This window comes from Pelodiscus sinensis, chromosome 8 (assembly GCF_049634645.1).
Source record: "Pelodiscus sinensis isolate JC-2024 chromosome 8, ASM4963464v1, whole genome shotgun sequence".
Taxonomy (NCBI): domain Eukaryota; kingdom Metazoa; phylum Chordata; order Testudines; family Trionychidae; genus Pelodiscus; species Pelodiscus sinensis.
The window spans coordinates 63,821,423-63,840,482 of record NC_134718.1 but is presented as its reverse complement, the minus strand read 5'-3'; the positions used below and the strand labels follow the sequence as shown (position 1 = coordinate 63,840,482).

The 19,060-nt window shown below is 50.7% G+C and overlaps 1 protein-coding gene across 3 annotated transcripts in view; it reads right to left on the bottom strand.

Moving 5' to 3' along the window:
- The window catches only part of AFAP1L2 (actin filament associated protein 1 like 2), a 129,597-nt gene extending 114,486 nt beyond the window's left edge, over window positions 1–15,111 (bottom strand). The window contains exon 1 of one of the 3 annotated variants that reach the window (XM_075935420.1): window positions 14,879–15,111. In XM_075935420.1, coding sequence (XP_075791535.1) covers window positions 14,879–14,894 — 16 coding nt within the window. In that variant the 5' untranslated portion in view covers window positions 14,895–15,111. The remainder of the gene's footprint in view (window positions 1–14,878) is intronic. The other 2 variants (XM_025190678.2, XM_006134964.3) reach the window with 2 other exon arrangements.
- Between the last annotated feature and the right edge of the window lie 3,949 nt (window positions 15,112–19,060).

Below are 19,060 nucleotides of genomic sequence, written 5' to 3'. Positions count from 1 at the left end.
CCCCAGCCCTTGGCCACGCCACCCCAACCTCCCTACATTCTGGCCCCCCTTTTCCATCCTATGTCCCAGGGCTACCAGGTCCATCATCACCAGGTAGGTTTAAGCTGTTGGGAGGCGTGGCTCAGGGGCTAGAGCATTTGCCTGGGGAGCAGAGGGTGGCAGGTTTTAGTCCCACCTGGGAAATACGAGAGAAGGGACAACCTGAAGGCAGGGAGGTACAGGCAGTCCCCGGGTTACGTACAAGATAGGGACTGTAGGTTTGTTCTTAAGTTGAATCTGTATGTAAGTCGGAACTGGCGTCAGCCGCTGCTGAAACTGATCAGTTTCAACAGCGGCTGAATCTGGACGCCAGTTCTGACTTACATACGGATTCAACTTAAGAAACCCAGGCGTCCCCAAGTCAGCTGCTGCTGAAACTGATCAGCGGCTGATTCCAGGAAGCCTGGGGCAGAGCAACTCTGCCTCGGGCTTCCTGTAGTCAGCCCCTGACTTGGGGACGCTGACTTGGGGACGCCTTGGGGCAGAGCAGCGGCTGACTTGGGGACGCCTGGGGCAGAGCAGCTGGGGTGCTGCTGGGTTGCTGAAACTGACCAGCAGCTGGGGTGCTGAAGCAGCTGGGGTGCTGAAACTGACCAGCAGTGGCTGAATCAGGACGCCTGGGGCAGAGCAGCTGGGGTGCTGCCGGGTTGGTACAGTAGCGCCGAGGAGCGGCGCTGCGGGACCAACCCGACAGCGCCCCAGCTGCTCTACCCCAGGCGTAGGCAAGAAAAGGCTGGTCTGCTGGGGGGGGGGGCACTAGCTGCACCCCCCCCTCCCCAGCAGACCAGGGAGACGCGGGTGGCGGGACCGCCCGCGTCTTCCACGGCTTTGCTCCGTCTCCCTGGTCTGCTGACCAGGGAGATGGGGAGCAAATCCACGGAGCACGCCCGCAGCGGGACAGCCCAGGCGCGGGCGTGCTCCGCGGCTTTGCTCTGCGTCTCCCTGATCTGCAGGGAGACGGGGAGCAAAGCTGTCCCGCTGCGGGTGTGCTCCAAGGCTTTGCTCCGCGTCTCCCTGGTCTGCTGGGGGGGACTCCCCCCCGGCAGACCAGGGAGACGTGGAGCAGCTTTTCTCGCCCTGGAGGACGGGGGCGGCGGGACTGCAGTGCATCTGGGCGTCCCGCCGCTCCAGTCCTCCAGGGCGAGAAAAGCCCCATTCGACTTAAGTCGGATCCGCCTAACTCGGGGACTGCCTGTATAGTGCATTCCACTATATAAGGGACATCCTGCCAGACTGGAGCCGCTCTCAACCTCTGCTGCTGGGGCACTCTAGTCTAGCAACATACATGGTCCTGCTGGACCACAGATGTTGCCAGACCAGAAAGGTTCAATCTGTAGAATACAATAGCTACAGTGCCTATCCTTTGCTATAGTGAAATTGACTTTGGGCACGGACAACAGCTACACAAACAAACCTGCCCCAAATCTGTGGATAACAATATCATTTAATCACCTGTATAGAGTTGTGAGAACTATTTACAAACTAACTAGATATCCTATAAGTGATCCTCTCGTCCCACTCAGATGGGTCATTAGAATTCCTCGGTTCCTGACCACACTAAAAGTGCTCTAGATTAACACAGCAGCATACAATTCCTGTGGTATGTGCATTGCACAAAGCTGCAAGAACAACCAGAAGAGCTAACGGGTATTGGCAACAAATCAGCCATCTGTGGAAATAGCATTGTTTAAATCACAAGTCTAGCAGGAAGGTTGATCTAGCCATTCTTTGTCTTGGTAACCACGAGAATTCAATTCCACAATCCAAATAAATAAATTCACATGGGAACCAAGATTAAAATGTTACTTCTGTGCGCCCTCCAGGGATCTAACAAGCTGAACTCATGAAAGGAAGTTCCCTTTGATATTGTCAAAATGGATGAGCAGCTGTCAAGATAAGATGCCCAAGTTTCAGTCTTGCTTTTGTCCTAGAAATCATCATCATCTTTGTGAGATGCCCCAGGATTATTGTATTAAGCACTGACAGGCCAAAGGCAGCTTTAATAGGAGATGTCTAGTGAACCATGAGTGTGAAAAAGTAGTCGCTCAGTTAGGGTACGTCTACACTGCAACACTATTTCAGGATACTAGAGTATCCCAAAATAGCTATCCTGTGTATTCACAGCAAGCCTGTTATTTCGGGCTCACTATTCCGATGTAACCCATAAATCTCATTCTACAAGGAGTAAGGGATGTTTCGGAATAGCACTTTATTTCAAAGTTTGGCAGAGTGTAGACAGCACCAAATGACTAAATAAGCTATTTTAAAATAGCGCTGAAACAAGATATATACAATTTGAGTTACGCAAATTGTGTCTTATTTCAAGTTACGGTTCAGTGTGTAGACGCACCCTTATTGGGATGCTGGCATTCTTGACCTCCTCAGTCTGTTAAAGTGTTTGGTTGAGGTCTTGACCGAATAAGGAGAATTTATGGCAAGTTCTGAATCAGTTAGTGTCTATATCTGACCTTCAAGTGAAAGATGCCTCTTTACACCATTACGTCATGTCTCCATTAAGTGAGCAACTGGACTGAACAGCAACTCATAAGATTGCCAGCTGCAGAAGAATAAAGCTGATATGGGTTTAAAAGAGGGGAGGTAAATAAAATAAAATAAAATAAAATAAAATAAAATAAAACACTTTCAGTGAATTCTTAACAACGAATCTAGGATTTATTTAAAAAGAAAAAGTGAGAACTATGGTTAAAAATTACACAGAGATATGAATAAAGTTCTTAGGTCAGCTTCATAGCAGAGCTGCTGAGTTGTCAAAATTTCTTCCAGGATCTATCCCAGTGGTTATAATCCAATAGGCCATTCATGTGCTGAATGGGTTTACATTCTTCCATGAGAAATTGCAAGGTAATCTAGAAGTAAGATTAAGGACCCCAGCTCCCAACAAACCTCTCCTGACAAGCAGATCTGAGATGGTAAACATCAGGCCCTACAGTTCTTTTTTAGATGTCTGGAAGACCATAATAGCCTCCTCACAGCAGATAACAGCAGGCATTCCTTGGATGAAGAATAGGTAATCTACCTTGTTGCTCTAAAATAAACCTCCTATTTCCTAGGTACAAGCTGGTAATTAGTTGCATTCATTAGCCTAAATGAATTGATCACTCTAGCAGTTCTTAGTTTACTACAAATTTCAAAGAGAAATCTAGACCATGATATTATTACACTCCAAGTTTCATATAAATGTTAATATTCCCTTTTGATCTCTGCATCGGTAGAATATAGAAGCTGACAGGAACAGAAATTTAGCATCTACAGGCTAATCTGATTACACTGTTAATATCTAACAATATATAGTGTGACAGACCACAGCCTGCAAACCGCAAAACACTTATAGAAGGCAGCCATATCAGGAGGTGGGTTAATGCTTTCTTTTTTCCAAATTAGCCTCACCTGAACACAGTCCAGCAGCCAGGGTAGAAAATAGAGGCCTAATTAGGAGGTAGCTTGCAGCTGGGGTTAGGTGGGCACCTGCTGTCAATTAAGGCCTCCAGGGTTCCTATGGGGGGAGTCCTCCCAGACAGCAGGGGGTTGTTTGGAAGGTGCACAGAGCAGAGCAAAGCTGAACCCCAAGGATTGGCCTGTGATGAGAATGATTTGCTAAGCAGGGACCCTTGCCTCTGGGGAAATCCCAGGGCAATAAAGGAGGCTCCATGAGTCTCGAGGTGCTCAAGTAACCACCAGGAAGTGTAGAACCCCCAGTGAGCTACCACAGGACTTTGTCACAATAGTTGTAAACATACAAATACAATTAGGCTGTGTCTAGACTGGCAAGTTTTTTCTGCAAAAGCAATTGCTTTTGCAGAAAAACTTGCCAGCTGTCTACACTGGCCACTTGAATTTCCGCAAGAACACTGACGATCTCGTAAGAAATCAGTGCTTCTTGTGGAAATACTATGCTGCTCCCATTTGGGCAAAAGCTTTTGTGCAAAAGGGCCAGTGTAGACAGCTCAGATTTGTTTTGCGCAAAAATGCCATTTTCACGATTGGGGCTATCGGGGCTTTTTTGTGCAAAAGTGCATCTAGATTGGCATGGACACCTTTCTGCAAAAAGTGCATCTGTGCCGATCTAGACGCTCTTTTCCGCAAATGCTTTTAACTGAAAACTTTTCTGTTAAAAGCATTTGCAGAAAATCATACCAGTCTAGACGTAACCTTAGTGTTTACTTCTAATTCTCTAACAATATAGGTTTACATTTCAAAGGATTTAGTCCACTTATATGGTCCTGAGAACTATTTATCATTTTTATTCATAGGGCAATTCTGCATCATTGCACAATGCAGCTTTCAGAAATTAATGCTGTGAGTGCAGAATTTCTTCCTCCCCTTCTCCTTCCCTGCTCCCCAGAAATTGGCTGCAGGGCTGCTGGCCACAATGCAGGATGCTAGACCTGGCACAGTTCAGATCCCATATAGAAGGCACTGCCAGGGAGAGGGAGCTAGAACTTTCCCCAACCGCTAGAGTTGCCTGCATAGTCTGAGGGGAAAAGACAGCAGAGTACAAGAAAGTCCAATCAAGCCTCAGGCTGTTTCTCCCTCTGGATCCCTTGGCTCTGAGAGGTAAGACAGGTGTCTTAGCTGTCTGGAGGGAGGGCACAGCTGGTCTATAGGGGTAGCAGGGTTGCAGTGCCTTCTCTGGGTCTTAGTGCTGAACCACTCCCCCATTCCTATCCCTATTCTAACTCTGCATGCACTGAAAGGGACCATGCTGTTTGTTTTATTTATTTGTTTATTTTTTGCTTAACTCGAGTCCTTTCCCCCCCCCCCCCCAACAACAACTTTGGTTCCCTCCCTTCCCCCCAACAGAATTTTTTCCCCTTTGTTTTTTTTTGGGAGAGAGGGGGGAGGGGAAGTGTTTGGTATTTTTGGTTAAGCCATCCGGCAACCCTAATAGGAGAGAAGGGATGGGGCTTAGCGCTTATCAGGACAGAAACATCTGCACATATACATTCCAGGCACACATGAAAAGAGAGTTAGTTACTTGTGTGATGGAAAGGATGATGACCCCACTACAGTAATTTATTTAACCGCCAACGCCAAACCCTACTCTCCATGTCTAGCTATGGCCTGGACTACACTTAGGCTACGTCTACACTGGCATGATTTTCCGAAAATGCTTTTAACAGAAAACTTTTCCGTTAAAAGCATTTTCGGAAAAGCACGTCTAGATTGGCAGGATGCTTTTCCGCAAAATTCAAGCAGCCAGTGTAGACAGCTGGCAAGTTTTTCCGCAAAAGCAGATGATTTTGCAGAAAAACTTGCCAGTCTAGACACAGCCTTAAAGTTAAGAGTGTTGTAACTACAGCACGTAGGAGTGTGAAAGAAGCTTTCTGCATAGAGGGTTAGGTGGGCAGTTATCAGTCTAGCCACTTTAAAAAAGTGGATTGGTTTCTGCTGAAGCATTATAGATCAAATTTTCAAAAGCACTTGAAAAATGAGACAAGCTTCTAAATCACTCAGGTGCTTTTGAAAATTTGACTATCTTCTCCATGGGGGGGGGGGGGGGGGGAGGTTACATTTCCTTTTTTTGTAGCATCAAAGTCTCCCTACAGTCTTCGGGGAATTTTTGGAATCCCCATAAACTCTGGTAAGAAACTCTTGGGCTGAATTGCCAACAAGACTTACAGATATTTCCCCTTCATTTATAAGAATAATGCGATGCATATCCAAAAATATCAACATGGAGTGGGGGTGAGGGGAGGAGAGGAGCACCCATAAACAGCAGACTCTTCCATTTGAGGAAAAAGATATTGGCTTTTCTGAAATCACAAATGGCACAATATGTATATTATGCGAGAGTCACAGGTTAATCCCATAATACTGAGATAATTGTCTTCAGTTGTACACAGCTCTGAGTGGAAGTAATGTTGCCATATACTAAAACATCAGATGTGCTTTCCATGGAATTTTGCCTACGAAGAAGGCAATAAGTCAGTGGGGAAAAATATTTTAGTGAATGTTAGCCTTCCTATTTGGAACTTCAGACCAAGCAATTGCCATTTCCTCATGCTTTCCCCTGTGTGACTTCAAAAATATCCTCCAGCTGCTGATAGCCAGTGGGGTTTCTATTCCCATAGCTAAACTGTTTCACCATGTTTAATCTAGTCTACAGCAAACCAGGTAGTAAAGTCAGGCTCTCCTTGCCAGCTGCAATTACCCAGGCTTGCCTTGCCTTTCGTAACAGCTGGAGTTAGTGTGCTTGGCCCACCTGACAAGCATTAGCATTACCATTTGTTTCTGAAGACATCCAGCCTCAGTCATGCACTCTTTGAGCTGTGGCTGCTGCTGAAAACAGCAGTGGAGATTCCCAGAGTAGAAGGGAGCCGAGCCTTAGCTCATCCATATTCCCCATGATAGAACAAGGCCCACTCACAAACTAGCCACGTTTCCACGAGTGGAATTATTTGCTGGCCAGTATCTGGTCCCTTTATGCACCTGCGTTGCATAAAGCAGCCAACTCTGGTGAGTTGTTTGCAAATCTCATGATGTTTGGCATTTTTAAGCCCCAGGCCCTGGAGTCAAGTGAATCTCACCTCTTCACTCAAGCCACCTTACAGTGATTTAAATGTACAAGACAATGTGCAAATTCCATGAGGCACATTGACAGCATCCACACTGAACTGCCCAGACAAGGGGTGGGCAAGGAACTGACTGCCAGTGGGCCAGATCTGGCCTGCCAAGCCACCAGATCCAGCCCAGGACTCTAAAGCACAGCACAGCAGGAGCTGTTCTGGAAGCGAAGCTGGAGGATTTGTGCTCTGCCCCGCCCCTTTCCCCCAGGTCACAGCTCCCTCCCAGACACTGCACCCTCTTCTACATCCTTCCCCCAGGCCAGAATCCTCTCCTGCATCCATACCTCCTCCCTGACCCTGCACCCCATCCCCCTGCCCCAAGCCATCCCCTGAACCCTCTGCACCCCTTCCCCCAAGTCACAACTCCCTCCAAGACACTGCACCCCCCCTCCTAGAACCTTTCCCTGAGGCCAAAATCCTCTCCTGCACCCATATTCCCTCCTGGGCTCTGCACCCCAAACCTCTGCCCCAGGTCCCAACCCCCTCCTTTGCCCAAACTCCCTCTCAGACTCCATACCCCCGTCTGTACTCCAGTCTCATAACCCCTAGCTCCCTTCTGCCCCAACCTCTGTCCCAGACCCCAAACTCCCTCTGTAGAAATACGGCTTTTGAGCACTTTCCAAAATCTTAAAGTGGCTCCCCATTACAAATTATTGCCCAGCCCATGCTGGCTGGTAGCCACATCCAGTCCCCAGCTCATTTCAGCTTCATCGGCTTGTGCGGTTATTGTATGCTCATTGCTGTTTCTCTTAAAGCTCCATCTCCTGGAGTCACGTGACAGAACAAAAGCTGAATTTCGACATTTTTTCCCCCCCATCTTCTTGGCTCTGGTGAGAAATGTCAACATGTGACCTCCATGGGCTCCAAACCAGCAGAGAAGGCAAAGGAGCCGTTGTTTAAAATCTCATAATTTGAAGTCAGTCTCATGATTTTGGAGGGGCCTAGCCGTCGACCCTCTTCGAAACCAAGCAAATAAGCACAGGCTGCCGGAGCCTGCTTACATCAAGTTACTCACTCCATGGGGTTCCAGACACACAGCTCAGCCTTGAACACACCCACCTGTTGGCTAGTCTATCAGCTGCCTCATGTTTTCTTGGTTCTCTCTCTTCTTCCCACTGCTGTGAGCACGCTCAACTTGGGATGGATTTTATTGTCACAGTTCCCTTTAGCCTGATATTAGCTTCCCTTTTGAAATGCACAGGACAGGTTATCTGAATAGTTGTAATGTTTCTGAAGGGAAGGCCAGGGCGTGATTATATTTCATGGAGAAAAAGCTCCAGTTCAGGAAGGGGATAATAGCACTAGTCTATGGCATGGGAGAGCTGGGTTGAAGTCCCTGCTATGCCACAAACTTCCTTTGTGGCCTTGGACTGAGTAACAGCTCTTCCTTCTCTTGCAGGAATGTTGCAGAGATGGAAGACTGAGGCACACCGACACTAGATGTATAGGGGACATGTCATAGGTGCAGAATTCCCCTGTAGCTGGGGGGGGGCACTCAACCCATCCACCCCTTGTCCTGCCTCCTCCCCTGAGCATGCCACATTACCACTTCTCTCCTGGAGCATCCAAAGCACCACCAGACAGCTATTTTGTGGCAGGACTGAGGAGGAGGTATGAGGAGGGTGGGGCAGGAATAGGTCAGTGGAGCCACTGGTGGGAGACAGGAGCAAAAGGGGAGAGCGGAACACCCACTAATTATTCCTCATACAAGCTCCAGCCCCAGAGCACCCAGGGAGTCAGTGCCTATAGACCACAGAAGTATCTCACAGGGGCATTTCCAATGACTCCATTCCCAGCTGGATCAGATTTCAAAGGGAGTTAAACATTTTGCCCCAGAAGCAAAGCTGGAAATGTTCAGCTCAGTGTCTCTTTCTACACTTTTCATTTCAAAAGACAAACACATCCCTGTGTGTGCAATCTGCAGAACCCTGGCTGCCAAGTCTGTTTGGCTTACTAGCCCTAGAACATTTTGGGTCTCTGCTACGCTAGGTCTCCACTTCAAAATTCCAACATGGAAGCCAGCAGCAGAGACAGAGTTACACCTAGTTGTACCTCTATATGCCGAGTCCATGGGAGGAGTGCTTTGCCAGGATGTAGCCATACAGCTGTACTTGCTACAAGTTCCTAGTGTAGACCAGGCCTAATGACTGTAATTACCCACTTCTGCCTACGCGGACGACAAGCCTCAGGAAACATTCCAGAAGAATAGATTTTTGCATATCCACATATGGAGCAGGACTGTGGTCTGCAGTGAAAAGACTCAGTGAAAACTCCAAAACAATAAGCTCATTCAAACAAACAATCTCTCTTCCCCAGCTGGGAATCAATGCAAACAAATCCTGTTATGTAAATTGAGGGGAGGGGAAGGAGAAGGGTGCATATTTGGGGAAGGGAGGCAGCACTGCCATTGCCAAATCTTGGCCTAACAAAGAAAGAAACACAGCAACATAAAGCAAAGGTGCATCTCGCAGCCTTCAGCCCTTTGGAGGCAGGTATTTTACAGGAGGCAGCTCAGATTGCCGGCTTGTTGCATTGGGAGCGGTTTCCCTCTTTTATGTAGTTCAGTAGCAGATACTATCCTGGTGGAGAGGAGCAGAGGGAAGGCTGTTGTAATAATAAAAACTATTTATGCATCCCCTTTTGTTCAATAGCACAGTATAGCATCTCACAACCAATGCCATTTTCCTGGGTGCTAGCGCATGGAACAAGCCCCTAGTGCTCACTGCACACCTTGGGACAGTAGAAGGGAATATTCACATGCCAGATAGCTAAAGATGTGTACAAAAACATATGAACTCTCAAATTTGATTGGGGTTGATGCCAAAAAGTTCCCTGATTTTCTCCAATGAAGCCTATGCCTGGAGAGCTCTGTGCATGACTAAAGGGTTAGAAAACCTGCCTTAGACTGAAAAAGCACAATCTATTTATTTTAACAAACAGGTGGTTAAAGGGTAACTCGATCACAGTTTAGGACTACCAACATGAGGAAGAAATATTTGCTCGTGGGCTGTCCCATCTCGCAGAGGGAAAGTAGAACACAACTCAAAGGCACTAAGTTGAAGCTAGACAAATTTAGAAGGGAAAACTAGGCACATAAAAAAAAATAAAAAGTTAACTGGGACAGTGATTAGCCATTAGAAGAGTTTGCAAAGGAGCTGGCTGGATTCCCCATCCCTAGCCATTTCTTAAAGCCAAGAAAAGGTGTTTTTCTAAAAGATCTGTTCTAGGAGTGATCCCACTAAGGCCCTGCTAGCCTCAGAATCTATAGACCAGAGACGCTCATTCACTAGCAACAACCTACCAGATTGCGGGAGGAGGGGTGCGCAGCCACTGACCGCAGCCAGAGTCCAAGGGGCCGTGCCCCCAGCAGGCACTCCCTTGAGTTGCTAGTAGAAGTCGGGTGGGAGGGAGTGGCTAGGAGTCCCAGCCCCCGCCCGCCCCCCGGCTTTTGCACACAACCACAGGCTCCTAGCACCTATCGTGGCCCTGCCTCCCAGTCACTCCGCCGCCCACGCCAGGCTTCCGTCCGGCGCCCAGCTGGGAATTCAGAAAATACCAGACATTGCACATGTCCGGTATTTTCTGAATTTTTCTACCTGACGGAAAGTGCAAATATCGGACTGTCTGGTAGAAAACCGGACACCTGGCAACCCTATTTGTCATCTGTTTGGGTTTGTTTCTTTAACACTAGCTTCTACAGGATATAGCTTAAATGGGCACAATATGACATCTGCCCTACAGGATCATTGCAAGCCCTAGTTAATATCTGCTAAATGCCTGGAAAACCGCAGACAGTGAGAAGCAAGGGGAGCCCCGTTTGCCCCGTTCTCTGAAAGAGCTGACTAGAAACGGTGCTTTGGCTGGAATGATGGGTTTGTTAGTTTTTCAGAACTATCTTGTCAATGCCAATACATTGCCACAGCACTAGTGAGCATAGCTTGTCATCCACCTACATTTCCTCTGTCCCCTGCAAACTCCTTCTCTCCCTAGTCCCAAAGGGTTACTTCTCCTGCTATTCCCTCACATCCCATTTTTGAAACAAAGAGCCATTTTCGCCCGCACTCTTTGTGCTGTGCCAGAGAAAAGATGCTTTCTGGTGTAATCAGCCACTGAAGAAAGGAGTCTACTAGAATTCTGCTTCAAAGTCTTTACAGCATTTCTTGAGTATTTTCTACTCAAATTTGGGAGCTTACATTATCCTGCACCTCCATTCTTAGATGCAGAGGAGATGAAGGAGAAAAGCTTTCAGAAGGGCCCCTCTATATCTCAGTTGTATCCTAGACGGAGTCTTCTGCTGATTACTAGAGGCAGATCGTGAACTTCCATCCTGCTACAGAGAGTTCTTCTCAGGTTTATACCCCTTTCTGCAGCTCTTCTGATAGGATTTCTGTGCGGAGGTCCTAGAGCTTTGGGAGGGATGAGGGATAGCTCTACCTGAGAACTTGCAACATCACAAACAGGCCTTAAAGAAACCGTATTCTTCAATAGGAGTCTGGAATAAACCTGGGGCAAGTTAAGTAAAGGCATTTGCTGTGCATGCCCAGCACACACCTCCCCTCATCCTTTAAATGATGGAAATATCTGAAAGCAAAACTCCTTGCAGGGCCGGCCCGAGCCATTCACGCGCCTCGGGCCCTGGGAGCACAGTGCCGCCCCCGGGAGTGTGACGCATACGCAGCCCCGCCCCTGGGCACCTGGCACCCCCGTTCCCAGGTGCTTGGCGCATGCATGGCCCCGCCCGGCCCACGCGGCACCCCCTACAATGGGGCACCCCAGGAGGTAGCCCGGCTGGCCTGTACCTTGGGCTAGCTCTGACTCCTTGCATCAAACAATAGCAAGCTGGCATTGTGATTGTTCTTTTGGCACTCACTCATCTCTAGCAGTAAGGCATTTGTACTGCCCTAGGCACTCATGGATAGGCCTCAATGATCTAGGACAGGTGTGAAACTAAGGCCCAGGGGCCACATCCGGCCCCTGAGCCTCAGGGCTCCCCTCCCAACATTGAGGAGCCCACACTGGTGCTCCAGCCCCCTTGCATCCCTCTGAGGGGCTGGAGCACACGAACTCTACTATCCTGGGGCCACCAGGCTCTGATATGCAAGGAAATTTTTTTTTCCTGGTGCGTGAGAGGAATATGGGGGATGTCTCCCCTTAGTCCGGAACCACAACAGCTTTGACTCTTGCTAATTTCTTGGCCCCAGTGAGAACCTATGGCAGTGAGTTCCCCTGTCTAGTTACTGAGTGGGAAAGGGTTTCCTTCCATCAGTTTTGAATGTGCGGCTTTTCTTTGAACGTGCCCTTGCTCTGGTTATGAGACCAAGAGAACAGACTCTCCACTCTGCCTTCTCTAGACCTTGTATTACTTTCATCAGGTCACCTTCACCTCCCTCCTGTCCAGTGATCTTGTTCTTCAGCTTTACCTGCCTTTTTATTGTTCTATGTTGGGGTGGGTAACTTAAGGGCTGGGGGGTGGGGGGGGGGAGCTGGATCCAGCCTCCAAGGCTCAGGCCCTCCTCTCCCCAGCACTAGGGAGCCTGCACTAGCACTCCAGCGTCTCACTTGTGTGTGCCCCCCCAACTGATTTTTCTGTGGGTCAGCAGCCCTCAATCCAAAAAATGTTCCCCATTCCTGTGTTCTGGGAGGTCTGCAAGCTAGTGGCATTGAAACTGAGGGAGAGGCATAAAAGGGGGGGGGAGCAACATGCATGTAAGCTGAGCATTCCCAATGAAAGACACTGGTCTCAAACTCTCGCTGCAGGGCTTCCTAAGCCATCCTTAACCTTCTTTCCCACTTCAGGGACTCTCAAAGATTTTTCCCATTCTCCTGTGTCTTCCCCCACTCGCTGGAGTAGCATAGTTACTGGAAGTGAAAAACAGCTGACTTTCCACCCCCCAAAAAATGACTTGTGTCAACAATATGCAAGTAACTCTTCCGCCGAGCATCAAAGCATGCACTCAGTATTATTGTTAATGCACATTGGTTCCTACTCTCACACAATGAATAGAGTGCGGCCCCATCTCTTGACTAAGCTGCGCTTTCTGTTCCACACACGCACAGAGAATACATCCCTACTATGCTCTGATGCGGCTGGGAACATATTTTCAAAACAACTCTTAACCCATGGCAGGAGATTAATGAAGAGGCTGCCGTAACATTTCTATTTGCATGGAACCGTGCAGGGTGTAGCTGAAAAGTCAATACTGAATTTGATACCACTGCAACAATGTTAAAAGCATGTTGAGATCTCCAGCACCACTTTAAAAAAAGATGTTTGTGGCCTCAATAAAACATTGCTAGAAGTACCATAAATTCCCATTGCACTCAGTACATATTACAGAATTAGCTACTGGGCTGGCATATTCAGAAAATACTCGGTGGCAAAATTCTCATTGACTGCAGCAAGGAGAGGTTTGCTCAGAAGAACGTATGGGCCTTTTCAATTAATGATAGAGCATTTTTTCCCATCTTTGTACTTGTGAAAGGCATGCCCAGTCACTTAAACCTAATTTAAAATTGGCAAGATCACCACAGCACTGGCGCATTTACTCTTCTAATAAAAATCTTACTGCTGTCGCAGTAACGGGCATCAATGAAATCAGAAGTCAGGCAGCAACCTGTACATGTAGCATGAAATTCCTTGTTACCTCACTGAAACATCCAGAGGGGGCCCTGTGAATAGGGCAGATGCTACTTCTATTCTGCAGCACACTCATTTGTAAGTTTCCGTCAGCTCCTTTTGTCAGAGACAGAAGTCTTGCAGGGTCTGACCCTAAATGCCTGCTAGATCAGAGCATCCCCCTCTGTTCTTGGCCAGAGTGGTTGAAACCGACCAAATTATGTGTAGGTTGCCCGTGGCATTCAGCCTTTCATATTAGATGTCCTGGCTACTAAACCATACAGAAAGCAGCAACTGATTAGCCTACAGACAGCGAGGGGCGATAGAGGGCACGTTTTTGCCAGAGGCTTGGTCTAGGACAGCTCTGCTAGGGGGAGCACTCAAGTGTAGGCAGGTGTGTGTGAAAAAGCCAACTCAAGTGGGTAGCTATGGTGATGGAAGAGGGCTTCAAACCCACCTAGCTTATGCTGTTCAGGGAGGTGGCATTCCTGCCCGGACAGGTCGCAGACGTGTCTCCATCCAAAGCTCCCCAGGGGGCCTGAGTGCGTGTAGCTGCAGGTTGATCAACACCAGCGGAGATGGCTCGCCCTGCATTGCTCTTCCTGCACAGGGGCAGGCAGCAGGTGTGCGCAGGGCTACAGAGCCTGGAAAACCAGGCCACCCCAACGGCCAGACGGATTCTGAGCTTCTGCTAGGCCAACACCAAGCCCTAGTGCCCGGCTGGGTCCAGGGCTTTGGCCCCACCGAAGCAGCTTCCCCTTGGAGCAGGGCTTTCCCCAGCAAGTGCCCACGGCTGATTGCATCTCTCCCACACAGGAGCCTTTCCCGCCCCTCTCTTGGGACACCGACTTGAAATCTCTTCCCACATCACCTGGAACAGCTCAGACCGGCTCGCGAATGCCTCGCAGCTGGGTGTGTGTGTGTGTGGGGGGGGGGGCTGGGAACCAGGTCTGCAATGCCCCCCCCTCCCCGCTGATTGGCAGCAGGTGGGGCTGCCCTGCTCTCTGCATTTGCTGGGGTTGCCCCCAGCCCACCTGAAACTGCCCAGCCAGGGGAACTCCGTCCCCACGCGCCTCCCTCTCGCTTCCTCCAGCCGCCGGAGCTTTTGGCTTGAGTTTTGCCCCATCCCTGAACTTCCTCTCGCGCCTTGTTCCTAGCCGGCGATCCCAGGAGAGCCCCCGCGCTCCGGGGCGAGCCTCAGGCGGCGGATCCCTTTGAGGACACAGCTGGGGGGCTCCGGAAACGCGCCCACCACCACCAGGCTTCTAGCCTCTCCCGCTCGGGTTTCCCCTTGCGGAGGCTCCTCAACCTGCCTGGGCAGCCGCGGGGAAGTCACAACACAAGCCAGATGCACAGAACGCGCGCGGCTGCTCCGGTCCGTGTAAACGCCCGAGCTGGGATTCCAATCCAGTTCCGCTCCCCAGCCCGCAATCCATCTACTCCCGCGACCTTAGGGACACGCGCTGGGTTTGGGTAGGCGGCTCCCAGAAAGGGGGAGAAAACTGGGAGCGGCTCTTCAAGCCTCTTTAAAACCCCGGAGGGGAGCCCTCTGTAGCCCCCCCCTCCCCAAAAATCTCCGTCGCTCGCGCACTCCTCGGCGCGTTCACACGGGGTAATTCGCACGGACCTAGCTCACCTTTATATTTTTCCATCGGGTCGGTTGGCAGCGCCAGGCAGGGACTCGCTTTGCGTGCAGCGGCTCGGGGCTCTCCGCCTGCCAGGTGCCTCGGGATCCCCCCAGGAAAACACACCCGATCGCTTTCCCACCAATCCAGCTCCGGATTTCTCGGTCCTCAGACACTTTCGCCTCGTACTCGGGCTCCGCTCCGCTTCTCTCGCGCCCCTCCCGGAAAGCTCCTCCCCGTGAGGTCACACACAGCAGCTGGATCCACCGGGGCGAAAATAGTGCACCGCAAAGTCGCAGCAATTTGCTCCTAGTTGCGGTTTCTGCCACGCACACATGAAATTCTGGGCTACTGCTCAGGACTTGCGACCTGGTCCAGGGGTTGCTAATTCTGAGGGACCGGGGTCCAAAACACTCCCGGTTTGCTCCCTCCTTGCTAATGGCCACAGCGGATGTTTGTGTTTTGCCTTTTGTGTCTAACATTAGGAGGGATGGGGTCTTGTGGTCCAGGGGTTGCAATTTATGAGGGATGGGGTTCCCTGGTCAAAAACACTCACTATTCACTCCTTGTGCCGCATCTTCCCCCACCCCCTACAGTTTGAGGCCGGGCTCCCCCATGCACTAACCTGCCGGTGGCGATGGAGGAGGGTTGGGCTTGGAGCAGAGAGGATGCTCCAGCTGCCCGTGGCAGGCGGAGTAGGAGCAGGTGAGCTGAGGGATAACAGGGGGAGTAGAATGGGATTAAATTGGTGCCTCCCTAGCATGGTGCCCAGGGGCAACTGACTCCTCCGGTGGCCCACTCACTACGTCACAGCACCCCCTCCTGCAGAGCTATCATCTTATGCATGTGCTAGATCTGTGAGAGCTGTCCCATGCATCTGCAGTTAGTGTCTGTGGTGCCTGCTTCTGGGTGGTGTCTCAATGCTGCTACATTCACCTCCAAAGAGGGGGCCTCCCAAAGCAGGCCCTTGCTGCTGACCCCCAAGGCATCCACAGGTCCAGTCTCCTTTCAATGGGCCCACTTCCCAGGGCTCATTGGTCTTGGATCTGGCTTCCATCCCCTCTCCAACCCTTGCAACTTCCCAGAGGTGCTCACCTTCTGCCTTATCCATTCCCACCTCATTCACCCCACAGGGACAGTCTCTGCCTCACTTGTCCTAGGGACTATTCTACCAAGACGTAATACAAAGTTTCCATGTAAAAGGAAAGCTAAAAACTTCAATAAGAGAATGATTAAGGGTATGTCTAGACTACATGCCTCTGTCACCAGAGGCATGTAGATTAGGCTACCCGACACAGTAAAATGAAGCGGCGATTTAAATAATCGCCGCTTCATTTAAATTTACATGGCTGCCGCGCTGAGCCGACAAACAGCTGATCAGCTGTTTGTCGGCTCAGCGCGGCAGCCATGTAAATTTAAATGAAGCGACGATTATTTAAATCGCCGCTTCATTTTACTGTGTCGGGTAGCCTAATCTACATGCCTCTGGCGACAGAGGCATGTAGTCTAGACGTACCCTAATACAGAAACGTGTCTACATCTGCTGCAGGGAGACACCTCTGCCTGCCTCCACCCCTCTCCCGCAGAGTCTACACGGACAGGCATGAACGCAAAGATTAAGGCAAGACTTCACAACACACAGGCCCCATTTAAGTCAGTTCTGCTGATATTAATAAAATGCAACATTTTCCCGATTTCTACCCATGTGACAGCACTTTTCATGAGCAATGACAGTCCAAGAATTTAACTACTAAAACGCATCTCAAGAGAAGATCAGTACACTGACTACGTTTTTGATTTTGGCTCCCACTTGCTGGCCACATATTGATCCCCACAGAAACCCAAACTGCACCACAGGGCACAAACAAACTGGCCTTGGGCAGCATGCGGCCCACGGGCCGTGTGTTGAGCAGTCCTGGATGCTTGGTCCTGCTGTGAGGGCAGGGGACTGGACTTGATGACCTCTCGAGATCCCTTCCAGCTCTAGTGTGCTGTGATTCTATACTGCCGCATGGGGTTAGATGGGGGCTAGTGCCCCCTAGAAGGGACGGATCTCCAGAGCCCATCCATACCTCCGTGAGCCAGCCTGTGCCCCCTGCCATGGGACTGAACCGGAGCCAGCACCCCCTAGAGAGGCCCTGTAGCCTCCTGAGCACCAGTGAAATTTTGGTGCTAGGGCCCTCCCTCAAGTGGATCCCTTGCACGGGGGATCAGGTCAGGCCCTGTTTTCTCCCACATTGTGGGGGGCCAGAGGTGGTGCCTCAAGGCCAGTGTTGCAGTGCAAGGGGAGTGAATTGGCTGAGTCCGAAGCATTCCCCCCACAGGCCTCAGCAAGCCTGAGAAGTGGGGGCAGGAGGTGGCTGCCAGGTATCAGTCTCTGCCCTTTGCTGCCGTTAGTTGGGCTGCACCATGGGCCGGTGGGCAGCTCCCAGGATTGTCTCCTTTGAACTGGGGTGGCTTGATCGCAGCACGAGCTAGACAGGGCATGATTGCTGAAGCCCCCGCACTCTGCGGTTGTTCCCCACATTAATCAGATTGCAGCGAGCAGGGTTATGCTGGTCTGTGCTGCAGGCACATCTTTGCTCCCTGTGTAGACAGCCCCTGAACCACTGGAAACTGAGCTTCTAATCCAGCCTAGTGTGTGACCTCAGGCATGTCACAGCTCCCACTGTGCCTCAGCTGTAAAATGGGAACAATGTGGGCCTCCTCGCTAAAGCCCTCTGAGTGATACCAATGGACAGAGCAAGGGCTGGCAAGGACAAGTCTTGCCTTGGTCATGCGGGCTTGGTACCATTCCAGTGGGTAGGTGGTGCCATCAGTTGCTTGATAGCGCTTTGTGTCCGGATGAAATCAAGTGAGGTGATCCAGTGACAGACGAGTGAGTGGCCGAAAGTCAGTGGGTAGGGAACCGGGTGCCAGGCGGCAGGTCCTTGGCAAATTCAGCATACGGGGAAAGGGGCTCCTCACGCCTCCGGTCCCAGCACTTGCGGGCGGAGTTCACAAATGACAAAGCTGTTTTCCCCATCAGCCAAGCCATCACTTTACTCTGGGTCTTTAACACGTGCTGTCCCTTGCCTTGGCTGGGCACTGCTCCGGGGCAGACCCAGCTCTCCTGGCCCAAGAATCACAGAAGTGCCCAAAACGTGGGGTTGGGGGGCACAAGCACCCAGACCCGTCATCCCCCACCCTGCTGTTCTTGCCCAAGGCCCACCCCCCCAAAATGCTCCTGAGCTACCTCTTCCTCCCAAGATCCACCCCCCACTTGTGCTCTCCCCCTGCCATTGCCTGCCCTTACAGGCTTCTGGCCCCCCACCCTCTGCTCCATGCCCCTTGGCCCTGGCCTGCCCAACCAGGGGCTGCTGCTGGAGACTGGCAGGTTTTCTACCAGCTGATGCCAGAGCCAGATGTTCTCACTACTTACATTAAAGAAGACCATTCCTCCTTGGTGTAGTAGAGAGAACTCTGATTGACCAATAGGGTTGCCAAGTGTCTGGTATTCTACTGAACAGTTGGGTTTTTGGGCCCTCTGTCCGGTAAAAAAATCCAGAAAACACCAGACATGTGCAATGTCCAGTATTTTCTGGTTCTCCAGCTGGGCGCCGGACGGAAGCCTGGCAGGGGTTAGGGGAGTGGCTGGGAGATGGGGCGCGATTGGCACTGGGAGCCTCTGGTTGAGTCTGATGCCTTGGGGAGGAGGAGAAGCCCTGTCCCTGCTCCTCAGCGCAGCCGGACTCACTCGCACTTCACCAGGACTATGTGTGGGACTGACGGCGCCCCAGGATCTGCATGTGCCCAGGTCAGTCCCCCCCACACACACACACTTCCCCCGACCCTTCCCGACCAGCTCCGCTGCCCCCAAGCCCCTCCCTCCCACCCCTACTTCCTGCCGGCCAGTTCTCCTCCTCCTGATCTCCTCCAGCCAGCCATGATGCTCCCGACCCCCCTGGGACAATTGCGCTGCCCCCCCCCCCCCATCTACCCTGGCCAGCTGCACTGCCATCAAGTGTGTCCGGTATTTTTTCTAAACCTACCTGGTAAGCCTATTGACCAATAAGAATCTGGTGTTGCAGGCCCCCATAGTGCAATCTATATTTGCTTCTCCCTTGTCAGTATAGCTTTTATTTTGGTGAGTTTTGCACACAGATGCAGGAATGTGGACTTGAGCATCCAAAAGTTTTGCAGCCACTGCTCAT